This window comes from Tamandua tetradactyla, chromosome 4 (assembly GCF_023851605.1).
Source record: "Tamandua tetradactyla isolate mTamTet1 chromosome 4, mTamTet1.pri, whole genome shotgun sequence".
NCBI classification, from domain to species: Eukaryota; Metazoa; Chordata; class Mammalia; order Pilosa; family Myrmecophagidae; genus Tamandua; species Tamandua tetradactyla.
In genome coordinates this window covers 4,373,912-4,391,294 of record NC_135330.1, presented here as the reverse complement: position 1 = coordinate 4,391,294, position 17,383 = coordinate 4,373,912, and the positions used below count along the sequence as shown (strand labels likewise).

Below are 17,383 nucleotides of genomic sequence, written 5' to 3'. Positions count from 1 at the left end.
TCACATCACATGAGGTATAAGGTAGGCACTGGGGGGCTTGGCCACATCTGGAAACAGGGGTGAGGCTAGGTGCCTTGACAAAGTAGAAGAGACTAAAGGCATTGGCAGAGGGTTGTGGGGAACACCAAGGGAGGGAGCCCCCACCTCCTCCTAGTAACCTGAACCTCCCTGCCTGCTGATCCCCAGAGTATAAATAATACCCTGATGAACTGGCAGGAACCGTTGGGAGTTAGTGCCAAGATTCCCACCCCATAACCCCAGGAAGAAGTTCAGGCAGAGTGGACAGAAGGGCCTTTATTTACAGGAAGGGGGATAGATGAGGATTTAAGTGTCCAAGACTTCCAGCTCTAGTTGGTACAGGAAAAGGCAGTGTTATCTCTTTTTTTGCTGGCGACCTGAAAAGGAGGAAGAGTAAGCACAAATCTTTGTTCCATCTCTCGCCTTCGGCAGAGGCACTCTTCTCCTTTTCCAGTTCTTTAACTAGACTCAAAAAAGTAGTGTCTTAGGCTGCCTTATTGGCCTACCTCTCATTAATGAAGCAAGAAACCATATCACATGATATTGAGAATTGCTGATTGTATGTGTAGAATGGAATGATATGTTAATATTTTTGTTTGTTGTTAATTTTTTAAATTAACAAATAAAAATAATTAAAAAAAAAACACATCACAAATGAAAGTATCATGCCTCAATATACATATACCTCTAGCTTCCTTTCCACCTCTCCACTGGTTTATATTTGGGGTAGGGGACTTTTCAATCTACTTTCTGATCACTCATGGGATTTGAACTTTTGAGTATCTCTTTGGCAGCAACCAACACTGTTTAATACTAAGTCTTTCGTGAAGACCCACCAGTTTCTGCACCTCCTTCCCCTCTTCCCCACACATCATGTTTGCAGTCACTCACGGAGTTCATTGTTCCGGGTCATGGCCTGGGCTGCCCGAGCTCGTGGCCCCTGCTGTGTGAAGTGGTAGCCGAAGCGGACAATGGAGGGACACTGCTCTAGCATGGTGGCCATCTCCATCTCCACCGCATCACCAGGCCACTGGCGCTGAGATGGGGAGAGGCACAAGCTGTCAGCCACCCTCTCTGTGCTGTACACCATTCCAGACCTTGGACTCTGGAAAAACTCTTGTTTTTGAACTCTTGCTTTTCCAGAGTGGGTGACTAGACTTGCTGACTTGGTCCCCCCTCATAGAGACAATGAAGAAGAGAATTAAAAAAAAATTTTTTTTGACTAATTCATTTAATCAATTAATCAAAAGATTAAGAGATCGGTGCCCTAGTGGCTGGCTCAGGAAGGGGGCTCAGTGAGTAGCTGAATGCAAAGACCAGGGGAAGAGCGTTCTGACCTGGTTGTCCACGCGGAGCTCGGTGAGTGTGGCATTTTCCCGAACGGCCTTCAGCACAGCCATGAGCCCTGTGCTACTAATGAAGTTGGATTCAATGTTGAGGCTCTGGAGGCTACGGTTCTCACGCAACATGCTGGCCACCGCCTGCAAGGTAGGGACTTATGTTAGAATTCAGGGACGGTTTTAAGATGACTGAGGGAAGAAAGAACAGGTTTAGGAGGGAATCCTGTTCTTTGTGAAGAATCCTTGAAGAACTGTAGGTGGGGTTAGGAGGGGACAGAAGTAAGGGTAGGTAGGTTTTAGGGGAAAGCAAGGGGATTAATTGTGCTGTGGAGTTCAGAGTGTTACAGGGGATGTAGCTCTTTGGGAAAATGATGTGAGCATCACAGAATTGCAAACTTCAGGGCTGAGGATAGTCTCCATCCTATCTCTCCAAGAGAGCAGGATAGGAATAGCACCCCCTAGCACAACGCTTTATGACAGGCCTGCCAGGGCTGCATGTCCAGGTGGGGAGAGGGCTGGGGACATCACCTAGCCTTACATTGGCAATGGGGTCACCACTCCTTGTGGCCACCAGACTGAAGCTCCGGATGTAGGTATTTGTCTTCATTGCTTCACACAGCTCAGTTAGCATGGGTATCGGGATGTCCTGTCAGCAAGAGAATGGAAATTGTGGGCTGGGGGACTCAGGCATCAGCAGAATTATCCTAGTATGGTTTGGAGGCTCCTGCTTACCTGTATGTTATTAAGATTCACCTCATCCAGCTCCTTGTCATTGCTCTGAACCTTCTTTAGGATCTCCTCGACGTTTGTGGGATTTGGGGGCTCATCTGGTACTGGCTTATACTTGTCAGGCTGTACCACACCTGGTGGTTGAGGGCAGGAAGGGAACCCCAACATGTCCCCCAACCTCCCCAGGGGTTCTCTTATCACTCATGCCATTTGCCACCTTTCCTCAGACTTCGGGTCTACCTGCCAAGAGCCCTGGGGGGGCCACACTCCCCAAACACACTCACTGCTAATGCCTTCGGTGTTGCAGATTTCTCCACTGCAGATGGCATCATAATATTGCTTGTTGCTCATCAGTGTGTACATGCCCAGAATTGCTAGAGAAGGTAAGCAAGAGGCCACGGGGAATGAGGAGAAGGGACCCATCCAAGCAGCCCCCACCCCAGTCATTCTGAGTCTGCTGTGGCATTTTCGTAGTCTGACCCTTCCACTCCTCCAAAGAGGTTTTCTACCCTCCCCAAGCCCCAGGGGTTCCTTCCATAAAGGCCCAAGGCAGTGGTTTTTCAAACACTGAGATAGGGCTAAGGGAAGGTCTCTAAGGGGCCACTAGAACATGAAGGAGTCTGCGCAAAACACTTTCCTGATTTTGATTTTGGCTAAAATAGCTCTTTATTTGCTTTTATAATCCCTGTTAAAATTTGCTTTGGAGCATTAACTTACTCAATTTAAAAATGAAGGAGTTAATTCCTGCCAACCCTAAAGAAAACCTAGGGCTTCATCTGAGATTCAACAAAGGTTCCATGCACTATGATTACTTTACAGAAACTTATACCCTCCAGATAGGCTCCTAAGCCAGGTATGTCCTGAAACCCAGAACATCAACTAGTTCCATCCCCCTATGCCATATTATAGACAACCCCTTCCAACATGAAAAAGTTAGAATGGGCATAGCCCAAATACCCCTAAAGAGTGAGAGAAAGATCAAAGGAGAAGGTGGAGTTACAGCAGAGTAGATAGGCTTTACAAATAAGTATGACTGCTGAATCATAATGATATTTCTTTTAGTCTCCAGTGTCTTGGAACAGCTAGAAGGAAAAACCTAATATTGTGGCATTGTAACCTATACTAAACTCTGAAATCTGTTCTATAACTAATTGTTGCAATGTGCTTTGAAATTTATTGCTTTTTTGTATATATGTTATTTTTCACAATAAAAAAATAAAAGAGTTGGCGGGGCCGTGGTGGCTCAGTGGCAGAGTTCTCGCCTGCCATGCTAGAGACCCGGGTTTGATTCCCGGTGTCTGCCCATGCAAAAGAAAAAAATGAAGGAGTTAATATATAAAAAATAAAACAAGAAAAACTTAAAGACCACCACCTTAGAGGCTTTTTCAGACTTACACGTCCTGGTTCAGGGCCTTTCCCACCAGGCGCATGCCATGGCTAGGACACCCCTGCCCCTCATCTTTCCATCCTCTTCAACTTCCCACAGCTGCCCACCTGCAATATCACACATTTCAGCATCTGTGGCATGGGCCAATGCCTCCTCCAGCTCAGGTTCCAGGGTGATCTGCTCCTCTGCTGGGATTTCCCTCTTGGGCTGAATAAAGGGTTTCCCTGATGGGGAGAGGAAGGATGGTTCAGGGACAGGCCATTTCTCAAGGTCCTGGCCTCCAGCTCCCTTTCTATGGGAGTTGGAATGCTGGGATCACGAGGGAACATTGGAAAGCTTCGGTCCTCTACAAGCTCAGGAATCACTACTGCTGGGTCCCTGCTCTTAGAAGGACAGAAGTGCAAGCCTGGCATGTGGGCATTAGGGCCCCAGAGTCCCTGGGAAGCAAGAAGTTGGGAGGTAAGAAGAAAGCTGGAGGAGGATACATGACAGACAGTCATTTGGGTTCTGGGAGGCTGGGATGTCAGGGTCCCCATACCCTTTTTCTCGCCTGTGAAGGGCACCAAGTCATCACGCTCTTTGACTTCTAGTGCCTGTTGCTCCAGATATTGCAAAAGGGCCTCTCGGTCCAGTGGCCCCGTTGGGCTCTTCTTTGTCTGGTCACGTTGTCTTAGTCCAGCTGGCAGGAGCATGTTCTTAGGGATGGGTTTTGGGGAGCAAGTCAGACCTCTCTGACCTGGGGCCCTTCTAGGGTTCCCTAGAACATCTTCAGACACCTCTTCCCGGTCTCTTGGGACTCTGTGCCCTTTTGGCCGCCCTGGACTCAGCCACCCAGGGCCCAGCACCCTTCCCAAATGCCTAGGGACTGCCCCTGGTTCCTTGTGGATGGTCTGGACTCTCCGCTGGAACCCCTACCTCAGGGTCCATCTCCTGCAGCTCACAGTCCAGCTGCTCTAGCTCCTCGGGGCTCAAGCTCCTTAGGATCTCATCTTCATCTATGTCTCTGTATTTCTCCAGTTCCTTCTGATACGATGACATGGCGGCCCCCACCCCCTCCCCACTCTGTGGAGCTCACGGAGCCTGGGGACATGAAGAGAGCGGTTGAACAATGGAAGAAGTTCATGCACAGGGTAGGTACACAAAGAGACTAGTCAAACGGCAGAACAAGAAAGAGACCTGCCAGGAGGCAGTAAAAGGACCTGGATGTCATGGAGGTTAGAAATCTAGTTGGGATGGGGCAGTGGGGGAAGAAGGTCAGGTTGTTTGGAGTCAGAACCAGAGCCTCCTTCCTCCTTCCCCAGAATCCAGTCACTCTGGATGGGGACCCAAGGCATCCAAGTTGGGTTTGCCCTCTCACTGCAGGACAGAACCCTTGGCAGCATCCACCCCCTATAATCTCGCTCATCAGTGCCTCTTGTGCTAGCACAGCTGCCAGGAACCTGCCAGCACAGCTGGCCCCATGCCTAGTTCCTATGGAAAGGAAAGGGGGAGGCAGGGAGCGTCAGGGAAATTCCTCTTCTTTTCCTCATAATCCAGCCTTTTCCCCAAACTGGCTAAGTAAAGCAAGGATTTGGGGAGGCGGGGGGAGGGAAGGAGAAAGGGGATGGTTCTCTAGCCCCACACCCGTTTCCTTTGTTATTGGGTGGGGCGCAAGATCCAATTCCTATGTTTGCTAAAATTCTAAATCCTAAGGAAAGCAAGGGTTCAGAGTCTGGGGGACTTTGAGGCTGGGAGAAGGGTGCTATTGTTTCAGAGAAGGCCTTATCACCCATTATTTGTGTCTGACTTTGGAAAGGAAGGTGATACCATACTAATGGGTGGGAAATGTCCTAAAAATTGGATAAAGTTTCTTTAAAAACAGTGAGAGGATTAAACTTGTACAATCTTTTACAAAATGAAAATTACACACAAGCTGCATATACACCCCATGCTGAATATGAACCATCTACAAAGTGTGAGACACTTACATTGACAATATACACTATACACAGTTAAGGAAAAGGACGGATAGTGGCAGAAACATACACAGTGACAGAGGCACAGTCCATATCCTTCCCAGTGGGAGCCACTCTTCCCTCCCATCCCCCACGAGGCCCTGACCCCTAAACCCCTGCCTTCCCCACCTACCCCTCTCACCTCCCCTTCTGTCGGTCTCTTTGCTCTGCTGGAGTGCCGGCCCAGCAGCAGGAGGAGCCCGGTGCTGGGGAGAGGTGGAGGAACAGTGAGCTCAGCATTTTATTATTTTAGCTCTGGCCAGGTGGGGGTAGTGGGAGATCACATATACACACCCCGCACTGGCCCGGCCCTGAGAGCCTCTAGTGGCCAGCACAGCCACGCACAGCCTCCCTTTGTCCTCATGTGAGCCGGTCTCAGACACTCAAGTGCTGACAGCATTGGACAGTTACTGCTTATTTCGCACCTATGTCCAAGGCAGTTTTCTGGGCTATAAAGACAAATATTAGGATTTTGTTTTTGTGTCTGTTTTTATGACATTTATAATCCACTTAAAATATGTAATTAAAAAACCCTATAAATCATTAAAAAACATAATAAATGCTACAAACTATAATGACCCATATACATTCATTCACAAATACTTCTTACTCCTAACCCTATAGTAGACATAAGACAAAAAGGATCTTTCTATTTTATTAGATTAAAAAACACAAAACCAGCAGGAAATAGGAGGAAGGATGGGAAAAGTAATACAGAAAAGTTTTGGGCAATATGATCAGAAATGCCAGAAGGGAGGCACATGGAGAGAAGAGGGAACATCAAGAGCCCTCAACCAGGGCAGGACAGAGGTTTCTAAGCACTAGGCATTTTTCATTTGATGACAATTTTCTGGCGCAAGGCTCGGGGCCCAGGGACAGGGAGGGGCTCAGGTGGAGGGGGGCCAGGGCCCAAGGCTGAGGCAGTGGGCGGCAGTCCATGGGCAGTGATGTACTTCTTGTAGGCCTCACGGATGATCTTGAAGGCTCGAGCCGTGGCATATGGTATATCTGTAACAGGATCCCGGTACAGGGCTGGGCGATGGGTCACAGGGCAGACCTCCCGAATAGGAATCTTTGGGGGCCGCCCTTGAGGGAACCATTCCTCAAATGTTGCATCATCACTAAAGGTGATGAAGGTACGTGAGCAGCGGGCAGGGGGAGCGACTGGTCCAGTCCCAGCATGAGGAGTCAGTGTAGATGCCATGGGAGCAGGATCAAGTCTGAGGGCAAAACAGAGAAACACAAAGAGCTAAGAAGTCAACAGATGCAGAAAGAAAGAGATCAAAGAAGTGAGGAAAGAAAAAAAAAAGAGGCAGAATGATACGGAACAATCTGAGAGAATCTATAAAGTGGTAGAAGAAAAGAAAGCTGAGCTAGAAGGAAAATCAGGAAAAGGAGAAGTGTGAGGCTAAAAGAGAAAGAAATAAGGGGCTGAAAGAAGAAAGGAATCCAAAAGATACCCAGGTGTTAAGGAGAGCTGTGTGAGGAAAATAGGTGAACTAGGACTGAGCAGACACAAGCTCAATATGGAAGGGAGAAACCTCTCTTCATTAGTCCCCTGCAGATTCACTCACCCTTCGACATCGACATTCTCTTCCTTGGGGCCTGCCTCCCCAACAAGTGGCACTGTCACAGAATGATAGGTGACTATGGGCCCAGGGCACTTCCGCTTCTTATGAACCTGCTTCTTTTTGTCAGCTTCAAGCCGCTCATATGTCTCTTCAGGGTCAAAAAAGGAATGAAGGAATGGTCAGATTCCCCCCTGCCCGTCCCAAGTTTTCTCCCATAATCTCTCCATTATCTCCCTGGCCAGGGAGTCCTCTAAGGCTTTTCGAATATCTGTTATTTTATAAGTTTTCTGCTTGATGCTTGATATACCCTCTCTACCCCTACCTCTCAAGTATACTTGGTTCAAGTATACTTAACTCCCACTCCTGCGTTATTCTTCCTCTAAAGAGCTTTAGGGCCTCTTTTGATGATGAACCTGTGCATCCTCCCCACGGAGATACCAAATCTCATCTTCAGCCGCGACATCAACTCACTCCCTCCACAGGCAGCTCATTACTACTACAGGCGTCTCTATCCGTGACAGTGTTTTTGCCTATTTTGAGCTGAAATGTATTTCCTAATGATACTGTTTTACCTTTCAAGGTCATAAAGATCACAAATCTGATCTGTTTTCTACATGACAGTCCCTTCTATAGTTGAACTTAGTGCCCATTTCTCCACTGAATCTTCTTCAGGTTGATCACAACACTCATTTCATTGAACCACTCATCATACAACATGGTTTTGAGTTCACTCCCTTCTTTTGCCGACCATAGTACTTAGTATACACTTCTACTACTGTACTTATTGCAGTCTGTGGCAGAAGTTGCAATCTGTAGTCCATTTACATGTTTTGTTTGAACTGAACAGTATTTTAAAAATAAATTTGAATTAGTTTCTGATGTTTAAAAATTAGGAAATTTAAATTTAAACATGGAAACGTCTGTTCCCTCCTGAAAAATAAGAAAATCTGGCAACCCTGGGTCTACATTCTCATGTGGTAACAACTGGCTAGAACCGAGCAACTGCTCCTCGTTTCTGACACTCCTCTCCAGTTCACCATAATCCGTCTGCTGACTACTGCTGATGCTACCCGGCCCAGTGTCTGAGACACTGCAATGTGTTGCCAATATACATGTCTCCTCTTTTAAGGGCAGTGACTGTGACCTATTATCAGAGTCATGCAGTGTTCTAGCACATTACAGTCATTCAATAAATATTTGTTAATGAATAATTAGATCAAAATATTCCTGATCCCTTTCCTCTGAATGAACTCCAAATTTCCATGTCCTTTTTAAACGTGGGAGAGTATGTACTTGAACACAGTCCTCTAGATAAAGTCTGACTGGAAGAGTCCTTCAGTAAACACCTCCAGTGATTTAACCTCTTTTGTACTTCAATTTTGGTTGGTAATCTTGCTTTCCCTCTTCTGACCAAACCTCCACCCCATTTCCTTCTCAAGAAGACTTCCCTATACCTTCTGGAATTCTGGCTCTATAATCAGCAAACTCACCTTTACCTCTGAGTTCCTCACTCAGCACTCCTTCTAAACTTGCCTTACCTGAAACCTGACTACCTGCTAAGGCCTCCACTCTCCCCACTGCCTTCTGGTGGTGGCTGCTCATTTTCTCCATCCCATGCAGGATATGCCTGTGTTCTAGCATGCCCCACCCTGTAGCTTTTAGATCACTCCTCCACTATCCACCTGCAAATTCCCTGCTAAGACCTGTGACAATAGTCCAGCTTACCTTCTCACCCGCCTGGTCATTAGTCACAGCTACTCCTTTGCTTTGGCACTAATTTCCACTTTTCCTCTCCTTTCAACTCCTATCATCTTAGGTCACCCTGGTAACTTCCAAGTCCACATGAACAGCCCCTTTGACACCACATCTCTGGTTTCTTCACCACCTCCTCTCTAACAACCTTATCATGCACTACACTACAGTTAGTTACTGCATTCTATTACACCTACAATCTACACTTTGTCATTGCTTTAAAGTGCCTCAGCTGAAAATATTAAAATCATACAGAGCAGGCCACGGTGGCTCAGCAGGCGGAGTTCTCGCCTGCCATGTAGAGACCTGGGTTTGATTCCTGGTGCCTGCCCGTGCAAAAAAAAAAAAAAAAAAATCATACATCCCAGCCTCTGATCACAACATTCTATTTTGTTCCATTCCTCTTGATAACCCTGTGCACCTCTACCTTTAAGTACCCCTAGTCAGGGATACCCTCCTCATTCTCCCTACCCAGCAGCCCCCTCCAGCCTTTACTTTTCTTTTTTAGTCCAACTTTGATTCCTCATTGTATTATTTCAGTCATTCTTTTGTCAATAATCTAAACTCCCTTGCCTAGATCTGGATTGCTGACTGCTACTGAAGAAAAATGACTTGTACCATCATAAATTTAGGTTGCAAACTTCAACAGGTCCCCTAATAATCCTATCTCAATAACTATTTCAAACATCCTTCACTTTCCCAAACTTCCAACCTCACACCCAACATTTCACAGATGACAGTACCTTCTTCCCATTAGATGAGAACCACTATCATGTCCCACTCTGGATTTACAAAGCTACAACTACAAGCCATTCACCCCTTCTCCCCTCTCTCCTCCTGTTTTAGGCCAATTCCTCTACCACCTGTGCTGTAACTCCCACTCCTGTGTTATTCTTCCTCTAAAAACCTACACTACTCATTACCTCCTCTTTCTTCTCCCTCAAAAACTCTTGAAGTTGCTTTTTACCAAAGATACTTAAAATTAAACAAAAAACAACTCTACCTTGATCCCAGGTCCTCGTACAGCTTCTGTTCCCTTTCCTACCTTTTACAACTCCTCAATCCACTTTAATACAGCATGGACAACAAAAAGTGTCCCTAAGTTCCTCTTTGACCTTCATGTCACCAAAACCAGTGGGTTCTTCTCATCTCTCCTCTTAATCAGCTTCTGTACAGCACTCATCAAACCTTCTCACTCTTCCTTTAAGCATTCTCTTTCCTCATCATCCTAAACACAGGATTTCTCCAATTCCCTGGCCATTCTTCCATGGTTGTATACCCAGTAGCACATAAACAGAAGAGATTTTCAAGAATAATTTTTACTTTAAACTAATTCACAATACGAAACAATTGACTATGAATTTCCAATTCTCATGATTATCATTAAAAGCAGGTTATCACCCCATTTTGTGAACCAGGAAAGCAAGATGCAAGTAGGTTAAGTAACTTGCTTACAGGCTTACAGCGAGTGAACAGTAGAACCAGGACTTGAACTCAGCTCTATACAATGTTTAATACCTAAAGGCCTCAATACATCTTGTTCTTCAAACACCTCACAACTACCTGGTCCTTTGCTCCCCGTTACCTACTCTCTTCATTTATTTCTCCTGATTCCCTTGTTTCAGGTTTTACAGCTTGCCCCACTACCCACTGTTCGTGAAACCACAGACTGACCCAGAGAACGGAGGTTGAGCTCTTCTGTAATCTTGGCCTCCCTGAGCAACTCCTCCTGGGTCAATGGTCGCTCACAGTGTGGCCCCTTTCGCCGCCGTGACTGGCCCTGCCTCTCCTGTACCCGAAGGAACGTCTGTCGCGTATGCTCAGCTGTAGACTGACGCATGGACTTCCGACCTGGGAAGAGAGTCAGACAAGAAGATATCTTTGAACTCATGACCAGGCCCTTTATATATATATTTTTTAATTTTTAAATTCAATTTTTTTTTGAAATGATTTCAAAAAGGTACCAAGAAGGTACAAAAACAGTAAAAAGAATATTCATATGTACTTTTTGTTAACATTTTACCATTTACTTTCTGTGCGGGTGTGTGTATTGTTTTTTACTTCTGAACTATCTTAGGGTTAAGTTGTACAAATTATAGCCTTTAATCCCTAAAATACTTCAGGTTATATTTCCTAAGGATAAGAATATTTCTTATATAACCATAATAAGTAAATTTCAGTAAATTTAACACTGATACAATACTTTAATCTCTTATTCAGATTTCAATTTTGTCAAGTGACCCACTAATGTCCCTTATAGCATTTTTACTTTCTCCAGTACAGGATCTAGTTTAGAATCACACAGTACATTTAATTAGCACATCTCTTTAGTCTCTTTAATCTGAAACAATTTCTAAGCCTTTGTCTTTTATGATACTGACCCATAACCACCTCCTTTAAAGGAAGCCTACTCATGATATTTGCAGTCCCTTTCTCCCTTTATAACTAGTCAAGAGGCTTTTCCCTTGATATATTTGACACAAAAAACTTGATTATTTATACTAATGGAAGGGAACAGATCAACAGATCTTTTAAATATAATTAAAAGCTTACTAGCTTGCAAATGCTTAATTTTTTTCCTTCAATGACAAAAAGATTTATCTTCCTGTGACTTGCCTGAACTAATATTAAAAATAGTTACTAACCTTTCAATTTGAGAAGAACATTCTAAAAATAAATGGGTTGCAAAAGAAAACTACTTTGAGATAAACATAAGTAGGTAAGATTTTAATCTCAATAGAAAATTGAAATTTGGATAATTTGTGCCTTTATGCATTTCTATGGGCTATAAATAAATTTTTTTTTCCATCTCACAAAATGGGCTATAAACTCTCTAGGAAAACTCTGTTCATACTGATATTAAACCCTTACTATAAGGCTTTGCATTCTAGGTGTGCTGAGGAAATTCTGTATATTTATTACTGATAATTATCAGATCCTAGGTCCCCCATCACCTGTCCTCTAGTGTCAGAAGTAGTAAGATTACCTCTTCCCAAAGTCAGTATGCAGGAAGAAAGGTTACCCCACACTTCCAAGTATCCCCACTCACTGTCAGAGCCGTCATCCTGTAGTTCCAGAGGCAGCAGTGCCTTCTCTTCTTGGGCCTTCTGAGAGCTGCCAGCTGGGGTGCTGACCTTTCGAGGCCTCAAGCTCTTGAGAGGCTCCTAGGAACAAAATGGAATCAGAGATCAAGGAATAGAAGACAAAGAGAGGAGGATGAGGATCTCGAGAAGAGAAAACCAGCCTTGAAGTCAATGGTACTGGTGTCGGGACTACTGCGACTTGATGAAAGAGAGAAGAGGAACTGAAGAAATCCCAGGAGACCAGGATGCCCCCTGTACCTTATAGGCCTTGGTAACTACTCGGCGCTTCCTTCTTGGCTCTTCTGCTTCTCCATCACTGGATGGTTCATCCCCTTCATCGATGTCAAAGTCAGAGTCCACTTCATCTTCTGTGTCTGACTGGTCCCCTTGATACTCATCATCTCCTGATTCCTGAGGGCACAGGAAGATGAGGGCTGGCATCGGTGTCACCAATGCCCCACCAGGAAGAACAGAATCTCTGTTTTCCTGCTAAGAGTGCCCAGCCCAGCTCTAGCAAGAACCCTTCCTGGCTGACAGCCTTTGGCTCCAGTACTGTTCTGTCCCAAAATTAATTGATTGCACTTTATCTATAGCACATGGTCACCTATGTTAAGTGCCAGGGAACAAGGAATATGGTTTGGTTTCTACCTTGGGGGGTAGAGGCATAGGACACAATCATAAAAAGAAAAGTTTTAATACACGGCAACACAAAGTACCAAATGGCAATAAAATGCTCGAGTTCAATGGAAGGTACACTTGCTCTGGGCTGGTGGTATAGGCAAGTCTAACTTTAGACTCTAATCCTTTAGATTGGGGTTGGCAAACTTTCTCTGGGAAGGGCCAGAGAGAAACAAGCAGTGGTTAGATATGGCCTGTGAGTCAGTTTGCTGAACCTTGTTTTAGACTCCTAAGAGGAAGAAGACTTCAGCCATGGTTTAAAAACTTGGAAGTATTTAGATAGCTAAGAGTAAAGAGGAAATCATGGGTAGACAGAACAGCAGAAACAAAGGTGCCAAAGCAGGAATGAATATAGAATGTTTATGGAATAAGGATTTCAACCTAAGCAAAGCAGAGTGTTTCTGGTAAGAAGTCTTCCTGGCTGATTGCCTTTGGCTCCATAGTCTCCTTCAACATTAACTGATTACCTTCCAGATATGAAAGATTTGAAAAGGAGACTGCATTCAGTCTATGGCAAGGCTTAGTAGTCAGTCTAATAAACCTATGATTTTTAACCTGCAGGCCAGTGATTCTCAGTTCCCTCCATCCCCTTACTTGTCCCAACACTGATGATGAGTAAATTAGTATTGATTTAGTAAAGTTACTGAGAGAAGTATGTCTCATTCCTTAGATGTGTTGGGGCAGTAAAAGAGTTGGGTACTCCTACAATGGGGAACAGAGAGTCACTGAAGATTTGGAGGAGGGGAAAACTGTGTATAAAAGGTGTTTCAGAAAGTCTGGAGGTGGTTAGATGGGCTGGAGCAGCGAGCACGAGGTACAGCCTAGACTTAGGCGATGCCGTTTAGGGCTAAAATAGCAGCCACAATGCAAAAGAAGAAAAAGCACTTTGGGGAGGAAGAATCTACTGGGCTGGGTAGCACCTCAAACATGTGGCTCTCTTTTCAATCTATGATGCAGACTAATGGGCTAACCTTGGTACACTTGCAGCCAAAACAAGCAAACAAGATGCTTTACACTCCAAGCCAGTCAAAATTCCATCTTGCACTGATGACTATCATTTCTTCCCACGTGATGTTTGTGAAAGACAGCCTGGGAACATATTAATCCCCTGAGTTCTAATCTGGTATTAAGTCATATCACTACAGGGTAGTAGTTCAACTGCACATTAGCTTAATGCTCAATGAAATGCTTTCACTAAATTATGGGTTTACCACCATTTCTTTGGCTTTTATTTGAGGGTCCTTAATAGTCATGATTAGACAAGGGAATTTTTTTACATCACTTACAAAACCCTGTTACTTTATACATCTTATAGAAGGATGCTATGATAAATTCCTTTTAAGATTTAATACTGAATAAGTTTGTCACTCTTGACAAACTTACATGCTTCTTTCTTACAAAAATAAATAAATAAATTCAGGATTTGGCTGCCAGGAAACTCACAGCTAAATTTACTATCAATTGCTATTACCATTTTAGCATAGGCTCCTGGTACAATTACTTCTCATCTGTCTCTATTTTTACTGTTCCTACTTTTTGTGTATAGTGTAAGCCTCCTTAAACTATTTTTGGAAGTACAACTGGTACATATTAAATAACTCGTAAAATGACAAAAATAGGAAAATGGGGAGAGGGGACTTGGCCTTGTAGGAGGGATGAGACATTTCTATTTTAACCTAGTTGGTTAGGGTTATGTAAGTAACGATTCCCAGTCAGTCATCAAGTACTGTGGGTTATAGTTCTTTAATTTCTTTGTATCATCTAGTCCATGTTTCCCTACTTTCTCTGCCACAAATTCAGCTCAGGCCACCATCACCTCTATCTTTCCTGGATTCTACCTAATCTAGTTTCCCTGCCTCTAGTTTTGCCACCTTTGAACCATTCTCCTCCTTAAAGACTGATCTGTTTAAAACAGAAATTTGATCATGCTATTCTGATGAATCTCCTCAGTCCTCTGAAGAGTAAAACTCCTGAACACGGTTCTCAAGGCCCTACACCATCTAGCCCAGCCTCCTCCCTCCAGCCTCACCAATCTTCATTCTCCTTCATGCTCTGGAGGATGACTTGCAGATTCCAGGCCAGACCAGGATCTCAGCGCCTTTACATATTCTACTCCATGCCTTCTGGAGACTGTTTCCTTTGCCTTATTCCCAGCCCTACTTCTCTTCATCTAGCCAAAGCTTACTTTTCAAACTATTCTCAGCTTAAACATCACACCCCCGGGGATCTCAATCCCAAACAACTCTGGCTTCCATGATACCATAGCCCTCTATGCCTGTCTCTTATTTTAGTGCTTATCATACAATTTTTAGAATACGTTAGCTGTTAACCTGACTAGTTCCCCCACTGGGATTTGGAATATGTAAGAATAGAGCGGTGTTTTTAATACTTTCTGTTCCCCTAGAGCTTATCATAATGCTTTGTATGCTCTGGGTGCTCAGCACATAATGAACAGATAGATTCGGTCAATAAAATTTAACGAATGCCAGTCCAGTCCAGACACCGGACTAGTCCCACTGGTCTTTTACTGTTGAACACGGGCCATCACGGAGTTTACAATCTAATAGGAAAGCATTAACATGTAAGCAAACCAAATTTAATTACAAATTGAAACATGTTCTATGAAGGAAACAAATGGAGATACTTTTACAACAGTTAAGGAAAGGTTATTTAAGGAGATATTGAGACTTTTAAACTGAAAAAGGAGTGGGCTAAGCCCCTTTACTTTTGCGGAAGGGTCCTTTCTACATCTCAGGTGAATAACCAAGCAGTTAACCAAGGAATATATATCGAGCGACCAGATGTGCCTTGCGTGTGCTGGACGTCAGAAATGGGGTGAGACATGCAACTAGAGAAGTAGACGCTTGGTTTCTGCCACATGTTAGGGTCTCCCACCGAGAGCCTCTCCATTCCTCAGCCCACCAACCCCGTCCAGGACTCTCCCTTTTGGACTACCCCCCCACCCCCTTCTTGAGTATCAGCTTCCAGGGCTTCTCTCTGTTACCCGCTCCCCACTTCTTTGTCCGGGGTTTGTCCCTTCAGGATTCCACTTTTCGCTTCCTCCCCTCCCTCTTCCTGGGCCCGGCTCTTGCCTCTGTGAAACCCCCATAAGTCGTCTGGTAGAACTCATCTTCCTCCTCTGCCTCCAGGAGCCCAGAAAGCCGGTTCCCCGCTGTCTTCCGGGGTGCTCGGCCCCCAGCCAAACTCATACTACCCACCGAGGCTGCGCCCCCACCAGCATCCCGTCACCTAGCTCGACTCGGGACTCGGCGCTCGACACCACTACCTGCGGATGGCCGTGGGCGGCAGAAGCGGAACGTGTACAGTCAGAAGCAGTAGAGCATCGAGGAGCTCTTAGCCCCGCCCCCTAGGCCGAGCTTTACTCTTCAGCCCCGCCCACCCCGGGCGGAAACCACGCCCCCTGCTCTAGTCCGCCAACTCGAGTGACGGAAAAATTCCACTTGGAGACGCTGACGCCCCACCTACTACCGTAAGTCCTGAATTTGGAAATCAACCAATTTTCTTTTAGAAGAGGTCCGTTTCCCTTTGCTCCTATTCGTTTTCCACTCTGCTACCAGTAGGAACTTTTCTAAAAACCCAGACTGGACTCTGTCACTCTTTTGCTCAGAAACCTTTTAATAACTCCCCACCCTCATGAAATAAGGTGCTAACTCGAGCCAGAGCAGTAACCGTGGTCAAGGGCACAGCGTTAGAGCCGGACGGACCTGAGTTCGAATTTTATCTAAGTTCATCTAGTTCTGTGACCTTTGGCAAGTTGCTTTACCTCTCTGCCTTTGTTTTCTCATCTTACAGATGAGACATACTTGTAATACCTACCTGTGGAGTCTGTGCTGTTATGAAGATTAAGAGATAATTCTTGCAAATGTCTTAGCACAGTGTTTAGTAAGCATGTAGTAGATATTTGTAGGTCAAAACTACCTTCATAATTTAGCTTTCCCCTGCCTTTCTAGACTCACCTCCTGCCACATCACTACATTCATCCTATTCCAGCATCACTCCCCTAAGACCCAATTCTCTGGTATGCCCCCATGTGCTTCCTTCGCCTTTGAATCCCTTGCCTTTCTCGTCTAAATACTTATTCTGAATGCAGTGAAGTCTTCCCTCACACTCATCCCTGACTTTTGAGGTACAGATCCTGTAACCAAGGGGATCATGCCTTCTAGATTTTCTGGAGTATCTTCTAATTTCATATCATCTGTGGTATCGTCAAGACTCTGTGTCTACTTTTTTTCTTCCCCCCTATTATTTATTTTTATCCATATGTTCTACTCGTCTGTTGACAAAGTAGATAAAAGGAGCATCAGACACAAGATTTTCACAATCACACAGTCACATTGTGAAAGCTATATCATTATATAGTCATCATCAAGAAACACAGCTACTGGAACACAGCTGTACATTTTCAGGCAGTTCCCTCCAGCCTCTCCACTACATCTTGACTAAAAGGTGATATCTACTTAATGCGTAAGAATAACGTCCAGGATAACCTCTCGACTCTGTTTGGAATCTCTCAGCCATTGACACTTTGTCCCATTTCACTCTTCCCTGTTTTGGTCGAGAAGGTTTTCTCAATCCCTTGATGCTGAGTCTCAGCTCATTCTAGGGTTTTTCTCAATCCCTTGATGCTGAGTCTTAGTTCATTCTAGGATTTCTGTTCCACGTTGCCAGGAAGGTCCACACCCCTGGGAGTCATGTCCCATGTAGACAGGGGTCCGTGTCTACTTTTGTTCCCACTTTTTTATTCTGAAAATATGGTTGTCAAACCATAGCACTTATACATACTCTATGGTAACACCTCTACACATTATCG

General features: G+C 44.7%; 3 protein-coding genes across 4 annotated transcripts in view; 1 reads left to right on the top strand and 2 right to left on the bottom strand.

Annotated features, from left to right (window-relative positions):
• Window positions 1–279: 279 nt before the first annotated feature.
• TMOD4 (tropomodulin 4) lies at window positions 280–4,512 on the bottom strand. The gene is made up of 9 exons (XM_077156046.1): window positions 4,390–4,512; window positions 4,013–4,169; window positions 3,582–3,698; window positions 2,372–2,461; window positions 2,091–2,221; window positions 1,897–2,004; window positions 1,356–1,499; window positions 910–1,054; window positions 280–395 (listed from the first exon to the last, which is right to left on the bottom strand). Exons 1-9 carry the CDS (start codon window positions 4,510–4,512, stop codon window positions 373–375), a joined length of 1,038 nt encoding a protein of 345 aa, XP_077012161.1. The 3' UTR covers window positions 280–372.
• VPS72 (vacuolar protein sorting 72 homolog) lies at window positions 4,445–15,855 on the bottom strand. Of its 2 annotated transcripts, XM_077156044.1 has the most exons (9): window positions 15,645–15,855; window positions 12,133–12,285; window positions 11,841–11,955; window positions 10,466–10,642; window positions 7,043–7,187; window positions 6,422–6,688; window positions 5,763–5,917; window positions 5,602–5,674; window positions 4,445–4,554 (listed from the first exon to the last, which is right to left on the bottom strand). In XM_077156044.1, exons 1-8 carry the CDS (start codon window positions 15,759–15,761, stop codon window positions 5,607–5,609), a joined length of 1,197 nt encoding a protein of 398 aa, XP_077012159.1. In that variant the 5' UTR covers window positions 15,762–15,855; the 3' UTR covers window positions 4,445–4,554; window positions 5,602–5,606. The 2 variants fall into 2 exon arrangements, with proteins under 2 accessions (XP_077012159.1, XP_077012160.1); XM_077156045.1 differs by lacking the exons at window positions 4,445–4,554; window positions 5,602–5,674; window positions 5,763–5,917 and having other exon boundaries at window positions 6,109–6,688; window positions 15,645–15,852.
• Window positions 15,856–15,990: 135 nt separating this feature from the next.
• Window positions 15,991–17,383, top strand: part of PIP5K1A (phosphatidylinositol-4-phosphate 5-kinase type 1 alpha) — a 71,449-nt gene continuing 70,056 nt past the window's right edge. Inside the window, exon 1 of the mRNA XM_077156042.1 lies at window positions 15,991–16,042. The gene's annotated coding sequence lies outside the window, so the exon portion shown is untranslated. The remainder of the gene's footprint in view (window positions 16,043–17,383) is intronic.